The following is a 23,127-nucleotide window of genomic DNA, read 5'->3' as shown; positions in this document are numbered from 1 at the left end:
ATGACTTGGATGAGGAAGTGGAAGGGTGGGTTAATAAGTTTGCTGATGACACAAAGGTTGGTGGAGTTGTGGTTAGTGAGGAGGGCTGGGACATTGCGACATTGACAGGATGCAGAGCTGGGCTGGTAAGTGGCAGGTGGAGTTCAACCTGGAAAAGTGTGAAGTCATTCAATTTGGAATGTTGAGTTTGAATGCAGAATAAAGGGTTAAAAGCAGGATTCTTGGCAGTGTGGAGGAACAGACAGATCTTGGAGTCCATGTGCAGAGATCCCTCAAAGTTGCCACCCATGTTGATAGGGTTGTTAAGAAGGCGAATGGTCTGTTGGCTTTCATTAGCAGGGGGATTGAGTTTAAGAGCTGTGAGGTTATGCTGTAGCTCTATAAAGCATTGATTAGACCACACTTGGAATATTGTGTTCAGTTCTGGTCACCTCATTATAGGAAAGATGTGGAAGCTTTAGAGAGGGTGCAGAGGAGATTTCCCAGGATGCTGCCTGGACTGGAGGGCATGTCTTATGCAGAAAGATTGAGGGAGCTGAGGCTTTTCTCAGTGGAGCGATAAAGGATGAGCGGTGACTCGCTAGAGGTGTACAAGATGTGGAGAAGCATAGATAGAGTGGATAGTCAGAGACATATTCCCAGGCTATCACGAGGGGGCATAATTTTAAGGTGATTGGAGGAAGGTTTAGGGGAGATGTCAGAGGTAGGTTCTTTACACAGAGAGTGGTGGGTGCGTGGAATGCACTGCCAGTGGTGGTAGTAGAGTCAGGTACACTAGGGACATTTAAGCGACTCATGGATAGGGACATGGAAGGTAGTACAATGAAGGGTTTCTAGGTTATACTGATCTTAGTGTAGCATAAAAGGTTGGCACAACATCGAGGGCGAAGGGCCTGTATTGTGCTGTGTTTTATGAATAGTTTGTGTTTTGGCTCTAATTAATGGACGGTGCTGGTATTAGGATGTGAAGTTCTAAATTTCAGGTGCTCAGAGGGAAGAAAAGGAGACCAGCCCAGTAACTATAATCCACCTTAGGCTTTCTGACTGAAGGAATTGTTCTTTTCCAGCTCCATTTCAGCCGGTCTCCGGGGAGGCCTCTTCATGTTCACAATGTGCCGACTGAACAAACGGGTGCGAGAACAGCTTTTCTCATCCCTGGTACAGCAGGAAATCGGCTTCTTTGAAATAACTCGGTCTGGTAAGGATAGCACCAAACAGCTTTTAAATATTAAAGATGTGGTTAGTAATGAATTCGTACAGCTGTTCGAAGTCATTGTGTTAATGGAACATAGAACAGTATAGCACTGGAATTGGTCTCTCGGCCCATGATGTTGTGCCGCACCTGACACCAGATGAAACTAAGCCCCTCTGCTTGCCCTTGGTCCATATATCTCCATCCCTTGCATATTCATGTGCTTATCCAAAAGTCCCTTGAATGCACCTGTTGTGTCTGCCAACACCACCAGCCCCGGCTGTGCATTCCAGACCCTTACCACTCTGTGCGAAAACAAATTGCCCCTCACATCTCCTTGAACTTTTCCCCCTCTCACTTTAAATGCATTCCCCCTAATATTAGACATTTCAACTCTGGGAAATGGATTCTGACCATCAACCCTCTCTATGCATCTCATAATTTTATAGACTTCCCCTCAGCCTCCGCCACTCAAGGGAAAACAACCCCGAGGTTTTCTAGCTCCTCCTTATAGCTCATGCCCTCTAATCCAGGCAGTATCATGGTAAAACTCTTCTACACCCTCTCCAAAGCCTCCACATCCTGTGGTGACCAGAATTGAATGGTGTACTCTAACTGTAGCCTAACCAAAATCTTAAAAAACTACAACATGACAACCTAACTCGTGTACTCAGTTTCCCAAACAATGAAGGCAAGCATGACATTCGCTTTCTTTACCACTTGCATGGCCACTTTCAGGGAGCTATGGACTTGAACCCGAAGTTCCTTCTGTACATCAATGTTGTCCAGAGACCTGCCATTAACTGAATACCTTTCCTGAACATTTGATCTCCCAAAGTGCAGCATCTCACACTTACTTGGATTAAACACCTTCTGCTATTTCTCCGCTCATGTCTGCAACTGATCTATATCCTGCTGGATCCTTTGACAACCTTCTACATTATTTACCATTCCACCGCTCTTTGTATCAGCTGCAAACTTACTAATCCACCCATCCACATTTTCATCCAAGATATTTATATATCTCACAAACAGCAGAGGTCCCAGTATGGTTCCCTGAGGAACACTACTAATCATGGACCTCCAGCCTGAAAAATACCCTTCCACCACTACCCTCTGTCTTCTATGGGTAAGCCAATTCTGAATCCAAGTCACTGTGGATCCCATGCATCTTAATCTTCTGGATGAGACTACTGTGAGAGATTTTGTCGTAAGCCTTACAAAAATAATCTGAGACATGTTCTTGTGTTACCATAGGTGATAGTCATGCTGGAACAACATACATGACCGGCAGACTCTCATATTGTTATATTAATATCCCTGCTGGTTTCCATATTCATCACACATAAATATATATATATTGTTTTATTCCTTAGGTCATATTGCCTCTCGCCTCTCCACTGACACCATGCTCATGAGTCGCTCTGTTGGATTAAATGTGAATGTCTTCCTGCGAAGCTTGGTGAAGACAGTCGGAGTCCTCTTCTTCATGGTCTCCCTCTCATGGCAGCTCACCTTGCTGATATTTATAGAGTCTCCTCTCACCATAGTCCTTCAGAAGCTGTATAATAAGTATCACATGGTGAGTACGCAGCCAGCAGTACAACAGACTGTAGTCGCAAAGTGCTCTCATTTGGATCAATCATGTATTGTTTACGTAGAGACATAGAAAACTGAGCACGATTAGGCCATTTGGCTCGACAAACCTGCCCTCCCATTCAATATAATTAAGGCTGACCATCCAACTCAGGAGCTTGTTTCTGTTTTCACCTCAGATCCTTTAGGTATAATCAGTTAAAATATTTTAAGTTCAGAATACAAAGATCCATCAAGTAGGTTTCTTCATTGTGAAAATGATAGTTATTCAGCAAAGATGTAGAACTGATTAACAGTTTCAAATGTAAAAGTATAAATATTTACACTTCTATTGGTTGAGCTTCCTGCCACTGAAACAAAGATGTTAACACCTGAAGTCAGGTCCAGCAGCTGCAATAGCTTCTGTTACAAGAGCAAGTTGGAGGCTAGGAATAACTGCAGCGAGTAACTCACCTCCTGACTCCTCAAAGCCTATCCACCATCTACAAAGCACAGGTCAGGAGTGTGATGGTATACTCCCCACTTGCCTGGATGGGTGCAGCCCCAACAACACTCAAGAAGCTCAACACCATCCAGGTCAAAGCAATCAGCTTGATTGGCATCACATCTACAAACATTCAATCCCTCCACCATCGGCACTCAGTAGCAGCAGTGTATTATCTACAAAATGCACTGCAGAAATTCACCAAAGATCCTCAGACAACACTTTCCAAACCCATGACTACTTCCATCGAGAAGGACAAAGGCAGCAGGTATATGGGAACACCAGTCCCTGCAGGTTCCCCTCCAAGCCACTCACCATCCTGACTTGGATATGTATTGCCGTTCCTTTACTGTCGCCGGGTCAAAATGCTAGAATTCACTCCCTAATGGCATTGTAGGTCAATCCACAGCAGGTGAACTGCAGTGGTGCAAGAAGGCAGCTCACCACCAACTTCTCAAGGGCAACTCAAGATAGGCAGTGAATACTCAGTGACACCCACATCCCTCGAGTAAATATAGAGAGAAGAACTGGTGTTTTCTTATTACAGTAGGTTCCTTAGTAGAACAGATTTTATGGGAGAGAGATTGCTTTTTTCTTCTGGACTGGCCATTTTTAGGTGCTCAGTTGCTTTGGGATGTGGGTGTTGCTGACTAGCTCTGATTGCCCAGAAAATACTTACAAGGCAACCACGTTGCTGCGATATGCCAGCTCAGGTAAGGATAGCACATTACCTATACTACCTTCCCTGAAGGATATCAGTGAACCAGATTGATTTTTACAGCACTTGACAGCAGTTACATTGTTACCTAGCATCTTTTAAAATTCCAGATTTTATTAAATTCAAATTTCACAACATGGCATGATCAGTCTCTTTCCTTAACTAAGGGGACCAAACTGTTCACAGTACTTCAGATGTGGTTTCACCAGCACCTTTTGCAGCTGCAGTAAGACTTCCCTACTCTTTGTACTCTGACTCCTTTGAAATAAGGGCTAATATTCCATTACCCTTCCTGATTACCTGGTGTCCCTATGTGTTATCTTTCTATGTTTCATGTATAAGTTCCCACAAGTCCCCTTATGCTGCAGCTTCTGCAGTTTCTCCTGATTTAAATAATATTCTGGTCTGTTGTTTTCCCTTCCAAAGTGAATAACTTCATATTTTCCCACATCATACTCCATTTGGCAACTTTTTGCCGAATTACTTTACCTATCAATACCTGTCTGTAAACTATTTCTATCCCTGTTACAACTTCCATGTAGCTTTATTCATTTGCAGCTTCAGCTATGTACATTCACTTCCATACTTAGTTAACTTTTATTGTAACCAGTTGCAATCCCAGCACTGATTCCCAGTAGAACCTGACTGGTCATAAGTCGCCAATGCAAAAAGACCTTGCTGTTTCATAGAAATCCCACTGTATGGAAACAGGCCATTTAGGTGATAGAGTCCACACCAAACATCTGAAGAGCATCTCTTGCAGACCAACCCATACTTTAACCCTGCATTTCCCAAGGCTAGCCCACCTAGCTTGCACATCCCTGAACACTACGGGCAATTTAGCATTGCCTAGCCATCCTAATCTGCACATCTTTGGACTGTGGGAGGAAACCCGCGAAGACAGGGGGAGAATGTGCACACAGACAGTCACCCAAGGCTGGAATTGAACCTGAGTCCATGGTGCTGTGAGGCAGCAGTGCTAGCCACTGAGCCACCATGAGCCCACTCTCTATCCTTGCCGATTTACTACCTACTGCGGGCTCTTATGACTTAACCTTTTGTGAGGTGTCTTGATGAATGCTTTCTGGAATTCCAAATACAGCAAATCTACTGGATCTCCTTCATCTACTCTGGTTGAGACTCCTCAGAAACCTCTAATAAATAAGTCAAACATGGTTACCTTTCTCATGAGGCCATGTGAATCTGCTTGATTCCGTTCTGATTTTTTTCAAATGATCTGCCATTACTTCCTTAATAATTGATTTCAGTACTTTTCCAACAATTGCTAATTGGCCTCTTGTTACCTGCTTTTTGTCTGCCTCCCTTTTTGAATCGGGGTGTCAAGTTAGCAGTTATCCTGTACTTTTCCAGAATCCAAGGATTTTTGGCAAATTACAACCAATGCATCCGCTATCTCTGTAGCTACTCCTTTTGTGATTCTAGCATGAAAGCCTTCTGGGACAGAGAACTTATCTGTCTTTAGCTCCATTAGTTTGTCTAATACTACTTGTTTAGTGTTGGTGGTACTTCGTACTAAAGAAAATTGGGGAGGAATTTAATAGGAAGTTTAAAGTAACTTCCACTGTACAGACATGCAAAATAGCTGTTTAAATTCACTGCTGTTTCCTTTTTCTCCAAAACTGAGCCTCCAGATTCATTTTCTCAGAGGCTTATGTTCATTTCGACCTCTCTTTTCTTTTTTTATATAGGTAAAGAAGCCCCTTCCTGTCAGCCTTTTCTTTGCTCATTTGTTTGCCCTCATAGTTTATTTTCTCTATTTTCTTTACCTTTTTAATCCTCCATTGTGGAATTCTGAACACATCCCAGTCTTTGGGTCCACCACTGCCTTTTGCCTTCCTTTGTTAGCCGTAGTTGGTTTATCCCTCTCTTAAAATCTTCTCTCCTTACTAGGATGTGTATTCTACCTTATTCTGAATACTTCATGAGTAAGATACAAAGCCACTAATTTCGCTCTAATACCAAATTTTCTTTCACTTCCACAGTTCCGGAGTATAATGCGACAGTTACAAATTCTACTGCATTTCTTTCATTTTCTGGTAACAATCAGCCCATCACTAACCTTCAACCCTACTTTCTCCTTTACCTTTGATTTTCTAATTTTCCCTGCAGCTGTAGCCCCTGCCCCCAAACAAAGACACTAGTTAGTTTGGAGCCCTGTGCACAGCACTGGTTGGATTTGCCAATATAGTCCCAGCATGATTCAGATTGAGCCCGTCCCATTAGAACAACTCCCCTCTTACATAGTACTGATGTCAATGTCCCATGAATTTAAACCTGTTATTTCTCCCATATCAATCTTTGAGCCACTTGTTTCCATCTTTAATTTTGTTCACTCTATGCAAATTTGCTCATGGCTCAGTTAGTAATGCAGAAATTATTTCCTTTCTTGTTCTGCTTTTTAGCTGCTCGTATTCCCTCAGCAGGACATTTTTCCTCTTTCTGCCTATATTCCTAAATGACCTCTACTCCAGGTTCCTCTGCAACTTAGATGTGATGTCCTGAACCAGGGCAGCCGGCAGGCAACATAGCCTTCAGAGCTCTCAATTCAGGTCACAGAATTGCCATTGACCATGCTATTCAGACAATTACATTTCTGTTTTCTCCCTTGTCTTGAATGGCTGCCTGTACATGGCGTTATGGTCAGTTTGCTCATTCTCCCCACAGACCCCACTCTCATCCACACAAGGAGCAAGAATCTCAAACCTGTTACTCAAGCTGAAGGGCTAAGAAAAAGAGGACTGCAGATTCTGAAGACCAGAGTTGAAAAGCGTGGTAGAAAAGCACAGCCAGTCAGGCAGCATCCAAGGAGCAGGAAAATCGAAATTTCAGGCATCAGGAATGTGTGGGTGAGAGGTGAGGTCGAAGGGGACTGAGCGATAGGTAGATACAGGTGGGGGATGATTGTGATAGGTTGGGGGGAGGGTAGAGCAGATAGGTGGAAAGGAAGATGGATAGGTAGGACAGGTCAAGAGTGCAGTGTCGAGTTGGGTCTGGGATGAGGTGGAGGGAGGGAAGATAAGGAAAATGGTTACGTCACTGTTGATGCCATGTGACTGGAAGGTCCCAAGATGGAGGATGAGGTGTTCTTCCTCCAGGCTTCGGGTGCCTTGGATTTGGTGGTGGAGGAGTCCCAGGACTTGCATGTCCTTGGCGGAGTGGGAGGGGGAGTTGAAGTGTTTAGCCATGGGGCAGTGGGGTTGATTGGAGTGTGTGGGCAAGTGATGTTCCCCAAAATGTACTGTCAGTTGATGTCCTGTCTCCGCAATGTGGAGGAGACCACATTGAGAGCAACGGACACAGTAGATGAGGTGTTTCGATGTGCAGGAAAATCTCTGCCAGATTTTGAAACATCCTTTGGAGCCTTGGACGGAGGTGAGGGGGGAGGTGTGGGCACAGGTTTTAAACCTCTTGCAGCGGCTGGGGAAGGTGCAGGGAGTGGAGGGTGGGTTGGTGGGGCATGTGGACTTAGTGGAGGGAATGGTCTCTTTGGAATGCTGATAGGAGTGAGGAGGGAAATATATCTCTGGTGGTGGAGTCTGACTGTAGGTGGTGGAAATGTCAGAGGATAATGTTGCTATATCTGGAGATTGGTGGGGTGTTCTACAGTCCTGCCATACCAGTTGTGAATAGTGGTGGATGATTAAACAACTCACTGGAGGAAGAGGCTCTATAAATGTGCCCATCCTCAATGATGGAAGAGATGTTATTACACACTTCTAGAGAAGGAGGAACTTGAACTTGTGTCTCCTGGCTCACAGATAGTGACACAGCCACTACGCCACAAGAGCATGTCATAGGCAGAGCAGACCTTGTTCCTCAGCCTAGCAGCTCTTAGAGTCATAGAGATCCTCAGCTTAGGAAAAATGTCCTTCAGCCAATCATGTCCACACTAGTCAAAAACAACTGTTCTCATACTATTTTCCAGCTCTTGGCCAATATATATCTAGGCATTGCAAGTGTACATCTGAATACTTTTTCAATGTTATGATGGTTTTGCCTTTACCAATCCTAATGGGCAGTGAGTTCCAGATTCCTACTACCTCCAGGTGAAAATTATTTCTCTCATATCTCTTCAAAACCTTCTGCCCCTTATCTCTTAATGGCAGAAAAATATGATTCCGGCTCAAAAGGAAACATATGTCTGCCCTCTCTTAACAGTTTGAAAATAACTAAATGGACTTGATTAAAACCTGTATTTGATTATCTGTCAGCCTTTTTCTTTCTGAAGAAAAGAACACTCATCCTCCTTAGTCATTCCTTACTTATTACCACTTTGTTCTGGTTATTAAACTTGGTAATTTTTTTTTGCACCTTTTCCAGTGTTAACTTATTTATAATATAGAATCCAGAACTGTTCAGAGTCCTCCAATTGTAGCCTAACCATGGCTCAATGCAAGTTTAACATAATTTTTCTCCTCATTGGGAAATCTGGAACTTGCAGGTGGAGTTTAAAAATAGATGGTCTCCCCTTTATGACCAAGATCGGGTGGGAATTTCTTCTCTGAGGATTGTTAATCTTTGGAACTCTCGGCCCCATAGTACTCTGGGAGCTAGTCACGGAATATATCGAAGACTTAAGTTATGCAGAATTCTGAGCTACAAGAGGTGTGTCAAAAAACTCACCCTTTGTTCTCCTTTCAGACTCTTCCTCTCCTGTATTTACTTCTTATGTTGGTAGGAAACAGGACTCCAGCTCAAATCTCCAATAACTGCTCACCTTGCAACACCTCATTCTGTTCCCTAAGACAGTTTCCCAGTAAGTTGATGGATCTGGATCACAGCATCAACCAAGAAAAATCAACCCTACTCAGTTGTGCCAGCCTCAGTCAATTGTCAGCTTCCTCACAGCCCTGTGCATCCCATATCTGCAGCTGTACTGAGCTATTTTGTGCCTTCCAGTTTCGTATGCACATGAGCAGCAGTAGAGCATGTGGCCTTTTGATCCTTCAACATTCAATAAGTTTGATTCACTTTCCTGTTGAATCCCCACCACTAGAACTGTTGACTCCGTTGAAGATCAAAATTGTATTGAAGTCAGCCTTACATATGTGGGATTACCAAGTACCCACTGCTTTGTGTGGAAAAGAATTCCAAAAATTAATAATATTCTGAGGTGAAAGTCCTCTTCATGCGAAGGTAAAGACCATCCCAGAGGAACATCTTAACCTTTTTCCAAGAACTGTTTTCAGTGCCCTGTGAATTAAAACCCAATCTTTGAGCCATGGATTCCAGGTGATCCTATTCCCACAACACCAGTTTGATCATCGCTCAGGTAACTAACCAGAAACTATTATCTTTGCAATTGTGCACTTGAATTTAGCCCTCAGGTACCCTTGGCAGAACCTCTATCTTTGTCCTACTTAATGACGTTGGTAGCCACGTGGAATACAATAACATGTTCCTTGCCCTTTCACTCGGACTTGTCTTCAGCATCTACAGATAATCTTCGCTGTTGTTGCCGTTGGCTACTACACACTAACAAGTATGATTGTCCATCTGGGAAAGTACGTGCCACTGGTCATGGGTTCTGAGGGTCCTTGTGTGGATGATGAGCCCAATCTGAGAGCCAAATGTCCAGCCAAATTTTTTGTGGGAGGTGAATTGGTCTTGTCTTTGAAATGTCTGACATTCCCTTTTCCATACTTTCTCCTGCTGACAGGTGTTCTCAAAAATGGTGCTTCTTATTACAGGAGGCTCCTCCAAATTAGTTTCTTTGGAACAAGGGTCTGTCAAGAGTTGACAACTATGCTGCATTTCTTGAGGGAGCCTTCAGGCAATCTTTGAAACACTTCCTTTGTCCTCTTGTTCAAGTGCCTTGCTCTGGGTGAAGAAAGTTTGCTATGGCGGAACTCAGGGATCCTAAGCAAATGGCCAGCTCGGTGGAGTTGGTTTCTGATGGTCATGACCTCGATGCTGTTGGTATTAGATGCTTCAAGGATGTGGATCTTAGTACACTTGTTCTCCCAACTGATAGGGAGCATCCATCTTCAACAGCATTGATGATACTTCTTAAGGGTCTTGAGGAGGCTTTTATGCATTGCCCAAGTTTCGGAGCCTTACAGAAGAGTCGGTATGTTATACACAAGGATCTTGCTTTCAGCACAGGGGTCATAGTCGTCTAGTACTCTCATCCATCAGAGTACAAACACAATGCTCACACATTGTGTACAATGTTGAATTTCCTTATTGATGTCAGTCTTAGATGAGAGCTTCCCAGGTAGGGGGAATCTTTCATGTTTGAGAAGATTCCTCTTTTGATCTTAATGGAGGGGTGGAATTCCTTAAGGGAGGCACCTTGTGCAGGGCATCTTTTAACACTGGAATGCTATTCACCTAAGCAGACATGTGATCCTAATTAGAATGTAGATCCGGTTCAGAGGCAAGGAAACCTTGATGACTGGGGATTTCAGTGTTGCTGCAGCTCTCATTCACCATCGTAGCACTTGATATCACACGTTCTGCCTGGGTCACTGCTAGGGATTTGTTTAGGATTCTGCTTTGTTTGTTTCCTCCCATCCAACATTACCATCATGGGTGATCCTCCAGGTGATGAGATCTCCTGACAGATTGCTCTTAGTATCAATGGAATACTCAAGCCTACAGCAAGGTGGTAATCCAGTGGAAGGTGCAGATGTTCTTAACCCTGCCATGAGCCAGGCGTCTCTGCACTCAGAACTCAAATACTTTGTTTCAAAAAACAGCATTGATCCCCTAACTGTACAGTTCCATAATATAACTTATTTCCTTTATTCTCTGATTATTTGAATGGTTCCATGTACTATGCTGCTGTGGTCAGTATACTTAACCTCTCTGCAGTTCCTGAATCCACACATACTACAAAGAACATTAAATCTCTTAGATATTTGGAAGCACCTCCTCCATCACTGCACCTTGTCTTTCACTGGGAATCAGAAGCTCAGTCGTTGTAAATGTGGCGGAGGCAAAATGCCTTGCAATGTGTTAGATGTACACATGTGATGCCAAGGCGGTGGGCCAAGAACAGGAAATGCAATTAGAATGAGGTGAGAATGGGTCGTTTTTGACTGGCACAAACTGAAGGACTTTTTTCTGTGCTGTAAATCTCTATGACTCGAAGGGAAAAATTGTCAACAGCCGAGGTTAAAAGTTAGTCAAATAGAATCCAGGTAAATGCTTTTCCAGTCATAGTTCTGTATTCAACACACAATCGCAAATCTCTAAACACACTGATTACAGATAATTTTTCTGATCAACCTGTTCAGAGATATTATTACATGCCTCTGGAGCAGATAGGACTTGAACCCAGTTTCCTGGTTCAAAGGCACACTACCATTGTGCTATAAGAACCCTCAAGGTAGCATTGCAACACAATTTTATGGGGAACAAGTATGCATCCACTTATCACCCTATTATCTCTAATAATAATCATCTGTTCACTAGTTCCAGTTGATCTCGGGTATCCCTGCGCAACATTATTGAATGGTGGACCAGGCAAAATGGGCAGAATTACCTACTCTTGCTCCCATTCCTTATGTTGTCACATTTAAATCTCTTCTTTGCAATGCTCCTATCCAGAAATGAATGCTAATGCTTGTTTTGTTTTCCTCAATGATCTTGTTAACCTGCTTTATTCCTCACAGTAATTTGTTTCAGTGTTCCCCTGTATCTCTCTACTCCTCTACCATATTTTGATGCATATTTTTCAGGCAGCAGGTAGTCTCTGCATGTTTTTTGCTGGAACTAAAATCTTCACACTTAGCTATCTTAAAATTCTGTTCATGGATGGCCAATCAGACAGCACTGAGGCCATGAGCGTGATCATAACTTGGAGAGGGTGCAGAATACTCTCAAAGGGGAGTGACTCGTTGGAGATCATTGTACACGTTGGAACCAATGACATAAGAAGAGAAAAGCTGAGGTTCTGAGGAGAGAATATATAAAATTAGGAGGTTGAAAAGTAGGTCCTTGAGGGTAGTAATATCTGGGTCATGCTAGTGATAGTATAGTCACGGAGATGCACAGCATGGAAACAGACCCATCAGTCCAACACGTCCATGAAGACCAGATATCCCAACCTAATCTAGTCCCATTTGCCAGCGCTTGACCCATATCTCACTAAACCCTTCCTATTCTGGATAATCCAAGATGGAGGATGGTAAAAGTTTCTGGCTGCTCCTTTGAGGTATTTTAGGTGCTGGAGGTGATTTCCTCGAATTCAGGAGCAGCAATTCCTGTTTTATATGCTGTTGCATTGTTTTGGAACTTTAGGGAAAAAAAGTTAAAACAACAGCAGTTTTAAAAGGGAAAAGAACAGACAAAGGAAGCACATGGTGAGGACAGTGCAGGAGAGAGAGAGAGAGAACCTGCACAGTTACTGCCTTTGATGTTTTGAATTCGTGTATCGCTGGGCATCGGAGTGCGTCTGGGAAAATTAACAAACAACGGAATGCACAACTGATCTTGGAGGAACTGTCAGATGTGGGAGTTTAAAGAGAGTTAAGGGTTACTGTGGATTATATCGGCAATAAATGCTGTTGGTTGCAAATCTTATCAGATCGAATGGATCAGTTGGAGAGACAGTTAGAAGCGATGAGGAATTTGCAACAGCAACAGTATGTCATGGATGGCAGTTATAGGAAGGGGGGAAGGTCTCAGATACAGTTGTCACATAACTCCAGGAAAGGTCAGATAGGCAGCTAGTGCAGGAGTCTTCTGTGGCTATCCCCATTTCAAACAAATATGTTGTTTTGGAAAATATAGGGGTGATAGATTCTCAGGGGAACGTAGCACGAACAGCCAAGTTTCTGGTATTGAGACTGGCTCTAATGCAATGAGGGGTACATCGGGTTCCAAGAGATCAATTGTGTTAGGGGATTCTCTAGTCCGAGGTACAGACAGATGTTTCTGTGGCCAGCAGCGAAAAAGCAGAATGGTGTGTTGCTTCCCTGGTGTCAGGATCAAGGATGTCTCAGAGAGGGTGCAGAATGGTCTCCCGGGGGAGAGGGGCCAGCAGGAGGTCATTGTCCACATTCGAACCAATAACATCAGAAGGGAAAAGGTTGAGATTCTGAAGGAAGATTGTAGAGAGTGAGGCAGGAATTTAAAAAGGTGGACCTCGAGAATAGCTGGATTACTCCTGGTGCTCCAAGCGATTGAGGCCAGGAATAGGAGGATAGAGCAGATGAAATCATGGCTGAGGAGCTGGTGTATGGGAGAAGGATTCATACTTTTGGATCATTGGAATCTCTTTTGGGATAGAAGTGACCTGTACAAGAAGGATGGGTTGCACCTAAATTGGAAGAGGATGAATATACTGGCAGGGAAATTTGCTAGAACTGCTTGGGAGGATTTAAACTAGTAAGGGGGGGGGGGGGGTGGGACCCAAGGAGATAGTGAGGAAAGAGATCAATCTGAGACGGGTACAGCTGAGAACAGAAGTGAGTCAAACAGTCAGGGCAGGCAGGGACAAGGCCGGACTAATAAATTAAACTGCAATTATTTCAATGCAAGGGGCCTAACAGGGAAGGCAGATGAACTCAGGGCATGGTTAGGAACATGGGACTGGGATATCATAGCAACTACAGAAACATGGCCCAGGGATGGGCAGGATTGGCAGCTTAATGTTCCAGGATAACAATGCTACAGGAAGGATAGAAAGCAAGGCAAGAGAGGAAGGGGAGTGGTGCTTTTTGATAAGGGATAGCATTGCTGAGGGAGGATATTCCTGGAAATACATCCAGGGATGTTATTTGGATGAAATAAGAAAGGGATGATCACCTTATTGGAATTGTATTATAGACTCCCTAATAGTCAGAGGGCAATTGAGAAACAAACTTGTAAGGAGATCTCAGCTATCTGTAAGAATAACAGGGTGGTTATGGTAGGGGATTTTAACTTTCCAAACAAAGACTGGGAGTGCCATAGTGTTAAGGGTTTAGATGGAGAGGAATTTGTTAAGTATGTACAAGGCAATTTTCTGGATCAGTATGTGGATGTATCTACTAGAGAAGGTGCAAAACTTGACCTACTCTTGGGAAATAAGGCAGGGCAGGTGACTGAGGTGTCAGTGGGGGAGCACTTTGGGGCCAGTGACCATAATTCTATTCATTTCAAAATAGTGATGGAAAAGGATAGACCAGATCTAAAAGTTGAAGTTCTAAATTGGAGAAAAGCCAATTTTGATGGTATTAGGCAAGAACTTTCAAAAGCTGATTGGGGGCAGATGTTTGCAGGTAAAGGGACGGCTGGAAAATGGGAAGCCTTCAGAAATGAGATAACGAGAATCCAGAGAAAGTATATTCCTGTCAGGGTGAAAGGAAAGGCTGGTAGGTATAGGGAATGCTGGATGACTAAAGAAATTGAGGGTTTGGTTAAGAAAAAGAAGGAAGCATATCAGGGAGACAGCAGAGATCGAATGTATCTTTAGAAGAGTATAAAGGCAGTAAGAGTATACTTAAGAGGGAAATCAGGGGGGCAAAAAGGGGACATGAGATAGCTTTGGGAAATAGGATTAAAAAGAATCCAAAGAGATTCTACAAATACATTAAGTACAAAATACATTAAGCATATGGGCTCAGACGTTAGCACAGGTTCGATTCCTGCCTGTCTGTGTGGAGTTTGCGCATTCTCCCTGTGTCTGCGTGCGTTTCTTCCTGGTGCTCCGGTTTCCTCCCATAGTCCAAAGATGTGCAGGTTAGGTGAATTGGCCACGCTAAATTGCCCACAGTGTTAGGTGCATTGGTCAGGGGTAAATATTGGTTAGGGAAATGGACCTGGATGGGTTACTCTTTGGAGGGTCAGTGTGGATTTGTTAGATTGAAGAGCCTGTTTCTATACTGTAGGGAATCAAATCTAAACAAAAGGGTAAATAGGGAGAGAATAGCACCACTCAAAAATCAGCAAGGCTGCCTTTGTGTAGAACTGCAGGAGGCGTGGAAATATTACACAGATATTTGCATCAGTATTTACTGTGGAGATACATATGGAAGATGAAGAACATGAGGAAGAGGCCTTGGAGAGCAGGTTCATAGTTCATTGAAAGTGGAGTTGCAGGATAGTGAAGAAGGCGTTTGGTATGCTTGCCTTTATTGGTCAGAGCCTTGAGTACAGGAGTTGGAAGGTTATGTTGCGGCTGTACGGGACATTGGATAGGCCACTGTTGGAATACTGAGTTCAGTTATGCTCTCCCTGTGAAACTTGAAAGGATTCAGAAAATGTTTACAAGGATGTTGCCAGTGTTGGAGGGTTTGAATTGTAGGGAGAGGCTGAATAGCTGGGGCTGTTTTCCCTGCAGCTAAGGGGTGACCTTACAGAAGTTTATTAGATCATGAATGGCATGGATAGCATGAATAGTTTTCCCCAGGGTAGGGGAGTCCAAAACTAGAGGCATCAGACGGGAAAGATTTAAAAGGGACCTAAGAAACAACATTTTCATGTAGAGAGTAGTACATATATGGAATGAGCTGACAGCAGAAGTGGTGGAGCCTGGTAAAGTTACAACGTTTAAAAGGTATCTGGATGAGTATATGAACAGGAAGCGTCAAATGCTGCCAAATGGGACTAGAGTAGGTTTGGATATCTGGTCGATTTGGACGGGTTAGACTGAAGGGTCTGTTTCCATACTGTACACCTCTATGACTCTATTACAGAATGCTGTTCTTTGTGTTACACACAGAAACTAGTCCAGGAGGTGCAGGATTCCATCGCCAAGTCAAACCAAGTGGCCGGAGAGGTTGTTTCTGGGATCAGGACAGTCCGGAGTTTTGCCACCGAGAACGAGGAATCCGAATTGTTTGAGGAGAAGCTCCAGGCAACAAACCAACTGAAGAATAGACGGGATTTTGTCAGAGCGGTGTACCTTGTGTGCCTCAGGGTAAGTGGACACAACAGTACGCCCTCATTCATCACTGTGTATACCCCAGCATTGTGACCACTCAGATAGGGCTCAGTCTGTTCAAAACCTGAACAGAAAGAAACACAGTTTCGGGTGTCAACACTTTCAGGCAAGTTGTGACTAAACAAGGTCAGTAATCCCAGGGAAAGTACATCTCCTCCAGTATGTCTTGCAGATTGTCTGATTCTTCCTGTGTGTGTCTCTCTTTGTATGTACAAGGATATTCATAAAATCATACTGTACAGCTCTTCAGTCATCGAGTCTGCACCAATGTGAAGTACCACTAAAGGATTGCTAATCCCAATTTCCTGCACTTATCCCATATCCTTAAATCCCATATTTCAAGTGCTGGTCCAAATACTTTTTAAAGGTTGTAAGGTTTCCAGCCTCCACTACCTTCCCAGGCAGTGCAGTCCAGATTCCCAGCACTTGCTGAGTGAATCTCCTGCCCCTTACCCTAAAACTATGTCCCCTCATGATTCACCCCTGAACCAAAGGGAACAGTTGCTGTCTTTGTAAAGAAAACAATCCAAGTCTTTCCAGTCTCTCCTTGTAGCCCAATTTCTTCATCTCTGGCACCATCCTATGTACCCACTCCGATGCTCTCACATCCTTCCTGTAGGGAGGTGCCCAGACCTGCACACAGCCCTCCAGCTGTGACCTACCCAATGCTCTGCCGATCCCCACCATGACCTGCTTGCTGTTAGGCTCTATGTCAACACTGATAAAATTACGTGTCCCATAAGCCTTTAAGCCTTCTTAACTATCCTATTCACATGCTCTGCTGAATTCAGGGATCTGTGAATATGGCCCCAATATTCCTCTGTTCCTCTAACTTACTCAGTGTCCTGCCATTTATGCAATATTCCCTCATGTTGTTTCTTCTTCCAAAGAGCATCACCTCACAATTATCAGGGTTAAATACCATCTGCCCATCTGACCAACTCATCTATATCTTCCTGTAACCCACAACCATCTTCTTCGCTATTAACAATTCTACCAATCTTGCTATTGTCTGCAAATTTGCTTACCAGTCTCCCACGTTTTCACCTGTATCATTTATGTACATAACAGACAATAATGTCCCTGTATTGATCCTTGTGGTACCCCACTGATGGTAAAAAAAAATGGGGGAGGATAAGAGTGGGAAATGGGGTGGGATGGGGGGGCTGGTGAGAAGTAACCAGGAGATTCAGAAGGTCTTCTCAATCTAAAGAGTGGCTCTGAGCTGGCTGGTCACAGTGCATATATAAATACAGGGTGATTTAGTGGTGGGATCCTGGCCTCTATGCAGTTATTTCAGCAACAATATCACACTTCCATGTGTCAATACACACTCTTAACTCATCAGCCTTTACCTATTGCACTCCTAGCATTAAAGACCATTCAGCCTTGCCTTACTCTCTTGATACTGAACATTGCTGAACTCACTCTGACTTGCTTACTTAGTTGTAGCATGATGTGTCAATTTTATCAGTTTCTGTGCCCCTCCCCCTTCCAGATGAGTATTGTATGCCTTGTCCCACTCTCTTTCTCTGTCTCTCTCTCTCTCTCTCTCTCTCTCTCTCTCAGTCTCCCTCTCTCATCCACAGTCTGTGTGTCACTCTCACGCTCATGTCTCTGCCTGTGGTCTCATTCCTTCCCCTTGCTGTGTTTCTGCAGCACATACAACTCGTGATGCAATTGATCATGTTGTACGCTGGACAGCACCTGATCCGGAACGGGCAGATGAGCAGTGGGAATGTTGTCTCTTTCATCCTCTATCAAATGAATTTTGGAGTTTACATAAAGGCAAGTTAACCCTGTGTGTTCCAACTTAATCTGCTTTAATAATGTAATTTCCTGAGTGAAATATTAGTCAGTGCAACGACCTCTGTCGTAGTTTGCAAGTCTGTACCGATGATGCGTCCTGTTCACCAAGTTCATGTTTTTGCTTCAAGAATGGAATCTGCAAGCATCCCAGTTAAATTGGATTGTTTGAGTTGAAAGAAATGAAAGACTGTTGATTTTTGCCACATTTGTTTCCATTGTGTATATTTCCACGCAGTTCCATGTGTTCCAATCCAATTCTGAGAGCTGGATTGGAATTTCCAGTTCAATTTATTCATTGTCCCAGCATCCACTGCACTCTGGGGTAGTGACTTTCACAGATTCATGACATCTTGACAGAAGTAGTTTTTCCTCACCTCTGTTTTAAAGCTACTTTGTGAATTCTCGTTAGCAGCGTTTATACCTCACTCTTCTAAACTCTCAAGGAGTATAGGCCTAAACTTCTCAATCTCTCTTCATAACACACACCCCTCATTTCTGCAAGTAGTTTATTGAACCTCCTCTGAACTGCCTCCAATATGACTACATACCTCTACAAATTAGAGGACTGAAATTGTACACACTACTCCAGGTGCAGTCACACTATTGCCTTGTACAGTTGCAGAAACATTTCCATACTTTAAACTCTATTCCTTTAGCAATAAGTGCCAAAATTCCATTTGCTTTCCTTATTACCTGTTGTACCTGCAAACTAGTTTTCTGCAACTCACACGTTTAAATAATAAATTGCCTCTCTGTTCCTCCAGCCAAAATGGATAACCTCGCACTTATCCGTGTTAAACTCCCTCTGCCAAATTTTGGCCCATTCACCGAACCTATCCATATCTCATTGTAAATTTCTTATTTCTTCATTGCAACTTACTTTCCCACCTAATTCTGTGTCACCTGCAAAATTGCCTCTTGTACTTTCTATCCCTGCCTCCAAGTTATTAATCTCGATTGTAAGTACAGCAAACTTTGATTTAACCAGCACCTTATGAACCAGCACTCTCAATAAACCTGCAAAAATTATACATCTACAGGATCTCCATTATCCACAATGCTTGTTACATCTTCAAAGAACTTGAACAAATTAGTTAAACACAATTCTGAGAGTTTGAATCCAATCCACATGTGTCTGTGTGCGCACATATGTCCGTCACATTTCCTTGTGAGGATATGAATGGATATAATCACAACAAAATGGTTGTCTATTTGAACAGACCCTGGTTCACATCTACTCTGAGATGACCCACTCAGTGGGAGCAGCTGAGAAAGTGTTTGAGTATATGGATCGGAAGTCCAGTGTTCCCACAGATGGGAAGCTGGTAAAGGAGACTCTGAAAGGACATGTAGAATTCCAGAATGTGTCCTTCTCTTACCCAACGAGACCCGACGTTCAGGCCTTAAAGGTAAGATTATAATCTAATCATCTCCTCTATCCTCTGAGATCAGGCATTATAATGTTACAGTGGACCCCAGAGTGTACAGGCTGGGTGAAGAAGGAGCACCATAGAGATGACACAACAATTTGTGACATTAGCTATTGTATTTCAGTTATATTTCCAAAACAGTCATTGAGTCATACAGCAGGGAAACAAACCCTTCGGCCCAACTTATCTATGCCAACCATGTTTCTGACATTGAATTAGTCCCATTTGCCTGCATTTAAACCTTTCCTATTCATATACCTGTCCAAATGTCTTTTAGTGTTGTAATTTTACTCGTCTCTACCACTTCCTCTGGCAGCTCATTCCATGTGCACATCACCCTCTGTGTGAACAAGTTGTCCCTCAGGTCCCTTTTAAATCTTTCCCCTCTCACCTTAAACTGATGCCCTCTTGTTTTGGACTGCCCGCTCTGGGGAAAAAACCTTAGCTAGTCACCCTAACCATGCCCCTCATGATTTTATTCAACCTCTAATGCTCCAGGGAAAAAGCCCAGCCTATTCAGCTTTTACTTGTAACTCAAACGTTCCAGTCCCAGTAGTATTCTTGTAAATCGATTATGCACCCTTTCCAGTTTAATAACATTCTTCCTAAAGCTGGGCAGCCAGAATTGAATGCTGTACTCCAAATGTGGCCTTGCGAGTATCTTGTCCAGCTGCAACCTGACTTTCCAACTCTTGTACTCAATACTCTGACTGATGAAGGCAAGTGTGCCAAACGCCGCCTTCACCACCCTGCCTACCTGTGACGTCACTTTCAAGGAACAATGTACCTGCATCTCTAGGTCTCCCTGTTTGACAACAGTCCAGTGAATTAAACTAAATCTGCCATTCTGTGGCCCACTGGCCCATTTGATCAACATCCCATTGTAATCTTAGATAACCTTCTTCCGCTGTCCACTATACTCCCAATTATGGTGGCATCTGTAAACTTACTAACTATGCCTCCTATATTCTCCTCCAAATTGTTTATATAAATGACGATCAACAGTGGATACAGCACCAATCCTCGTGACCACTGCTGGTCACCCACCTGCGGTCTGAACAACAACTCTCTACCACCCCCTCTGTCTCCTACTGTCAAGCTAATTTTGTATCCAGTTGGCTAGCCCTCTTTGGATCCCAGCTGATCTAACCTTACTAACCAGTCTTATCACATGGGATCTTGTCAAATGCCTTACTAAAGTCCATGTAGACAACATTTACCTTTCTCTCTTCTTGGTAACCTCTTCAAAATACTCAATCAAGTTAGTGAGGCACTATTTCCCACTCACAAAGCCATTTTGACTGTCCCTAGAAAGTCCTCGCCTTTCCAAATACATGTAGATCCTGTCTCAGAATCCCCTCTAACAACCTACCTACCAATGACATCGGGCTCACTGGTCTGTAGTTTCCTGGCTTTTCGTCACAGCCTTTCTTAAATAATGGAACAACATTAGCTACCCTCCAGTCTTCCAGCACCTCATCCATGGCTATTGATGGTACAAATGTCTCCAGTAGGGGTGCCACAATTTCTTCCCTAGCTTTCCACAATGTCCTGGGATACGCTTAGTCAGGCCCTGGGGATTTATTTACCTTTATGCATTTAAGGCCTCCAGCACCTCCGTTTCTGTCATGGGGACTCTTTTTAAGACATTGCTCTTTATTTCCCCAAATTGTCTAGCTTCTATGTCTTCCTTTGCAGTAAACACTGATGCAAAATACTTGTTTAGGATCTCACCCATCTCCACATAAAGAAGATAACCTCGTTGATATTTAAGAGGCCTGATTCTCTCTGTCTCTCTCTCTCTAGTTACCTTTTCATCCTTAATATACGTGTAGAATCTCTTTGGATTCTCCTTTACCTTATTTGCCAAAGCTATCTCATGTCCCTTTGCTGCACTACTCATTTCCTTCTTAAGTATACCCCTACACCCCCTATATTCCACTTGATCCCAGCTGCCTATACCTGACATATGCCTTCTTCTTTTTCTTGACCAGAGCCTCAATGTCTCCAGTCAACCAATGTTCCCTACTCTTGCTAACCTTGACCTTCACTAACAGGAATATGCTGGGCCTGAACTCTTTACCGAGCGTTTGAAAGCCTCCTACTTGCCAGACGTCCCTTTACCTGTGAATAGCCTCCTCCAATCAACTTTTGAAAGGTCCTGTCTAATACCAACAAAGTTGGTCTTGCCCCAATTTAAGGCTTTCAGTGGTGAAATCTATCCCTTTCCATAACTATTTTAAAAATAATAGAATTGTGGCCACTGGTCCCAAAATACTTCCTCCGTAACAAATATTTTAATGGGTGGGTGAGTGGATTGGTCAGCAAGGGCATATGAGGAGAACAGGAGTGAACAGGCAAGAGGGGTGGACAAGATTGTAGGTAGTGAGTTAGTGAGTGAGGAAGGGTGCATCACTGAGGTAGTGGGAGTGAAGTTGAGGGCATGCTTGAGGTTAAGGGAGTAGGTTGGAATAGTTAAGACAGAGAAAAGACAAGACGTTTGACGCTGACATCATAAGTCAAAATTCTGAAGATTAGAAGCCCTGATCTCAAGGGTGAGTGCAATTCACTCATACAATTCCTTTTGATTTCAGCAGTGATGACCCACTGTTGTCTGTAAAGTGCTGGTCATTCTTCACTTTGTTTGATCCACAGACCCAGAACTCTGTTGGAATTATTCTTTTTGAAGTTTTCTTGATTTTTCTTGTGAATTCACTCACACAGGGAGAAGGGGTGGGGAGAGAGAAAGAGAGGGAGAGGAGAGAGAGAGAAACATGTTTTCAGTTTTCCACTCTGGAAGTCTCTGGCTGCTCAACCAGTCCAAGACAATCGATGGGTTGTCTTTCCTTAATCCAAAGACTCTTGCTGCCAAACTGGCTCAAAGTGCCCCCATTCCTATCTTGAAAAGCAACTAGGAGAAGGTGTGGACTGCAGATGTTGGAGAGTCAGAGTCAAAAAGTATGGCACTTGAGAAAGTACAGCCACACAGGCAGCATCCAAGGAGCAGGAGAGTCAACATTTCAGGTATAAGGCCTTCATCAGGTATATTGGAGGAGGGGGAAGGGAGCTGAGAAATCAAAAAGAGGGGGAGATGAGTCTGGGGTGCATATAGGTGGGATGGTGATAGGTAGGTTGAGATTGGGGTAATTGTGATAGATCGGTGGGGAGGGTGCAGCGGATAGGTGGGAAGGAAGATGGACAAATAGGACAGGTCGACAGAGCGTTGTCAAGTTGGAGGGTTGGATCTCAGATCAGGTGGGGGGAGGGGAGATTTGGAAATTGATGAAGTCAAAGTTGATGGCTCAAAGTTGCAAGGTCCTGTGGCGGAAGATGAGGTGATCTTCCTCCAGTCAGTGGGTAGCTTTGATTTGGCAATGGAAGAGGCCGAGGATTTGCATGTCCTTAGGGGAGTTGGAGGGGGGGGAGAGTTGAAGTGGTTGGTCACACGGTAGTGGGGTTGATTGGTATGGGTGTCCCAGCGATGTTCCCTGAACTGCACCTCGCATTGGTACTTTGTCTCTCTGATGTGGGCGAGACCACATCGAGAGCAATAGGTGCAGTAAATAAGCATTGCCTTCCACAGCTAATAACAAGTGCCACCTGATTTTTCCAAATTACAAAGTTCTTCTGGTACTTCATTTGGAAAGCAGTTTAACTGTCATCTCAATTTACAGCCCAAATAGGAAAAAGAAACAATGTGGTCCCTTACAACATAGTAAGGGCGACTGAATCGACACGTACATTTACTGTAAACCGACCGACTCCCACAGCTACCTAGACTACACCTCCTCCCACCCTGCCCCCTGTAAAAGCGCCATCCCATATTCCCAATTCCTTCGTCTCTGCTGCATCTGCTCCCAGGAGGACCAGTTTCAAAACCGTACAACCCAGATGGCCTCCTTCTTCAAGGACCGCAATTTTCCCCCAGACGTAGTCGACGGTGCCCTCCACCGCATCTCCTCCACTTCCCGCTCCTCCGCCCTTTAGCCCCGCCCCTCCAAC

General features: G+C 43.7%; 1 protein-coding gene across 1 annotated transcript in view; it reads left to right on the top strand.

Moving 5' to 3' along the window:
- The window catches only part of LOC122541208 (antigen peptide transporter 2-like), a 97,343-nt gene that overhangs the window by 9,014 nt on the left and 65,202 nt on the right, over nt 1-23,127 (top strand). Inside the window, exons 3-7 of the mRNA XM_043677832.1 lie at nt 1,068-1,198; nt 2,569-2,774; nt 15,665-15,862; nt 17,546-17,674; nt 18,916-19,104. Coding sequence (XP_043533767.1) covers nt 1,068-1,198; nt 2,569-2,774; nt 15,665-15,862; nt 17,546-17,674; nt 18,916-19,104 — 853 coding nt within the window. The remainder of the gene's footprint in view (nt 1-1,067; nt 1,199-2,568; nt 2,775-15,664; nt 15,863-17,545; nt 17,675-18,915; nt 19,105-23,127) is intronic.

Source organism: Chiloscyllium plagiosum, chromosome 37 (assembly GCF_004010195.1).
Source record: "Chiloscyllium plagiosum isolate BGI_BamShark_2017 chromosome 37, ASM401019v2, whole genome shotgun sequence".
NCBI lineage: Eukaryota > Metazoa > Chordata > Chondrichthyes > Orectolobiformes > Hemiscylliidae > Chiloscyllium > Chiloscyllium plagiosum.
The sequence above is the reverse complement of the archived record's forward strand: the minus strand, read 5'-3'. Positions and strand labels throughout refer to the sequence as shown.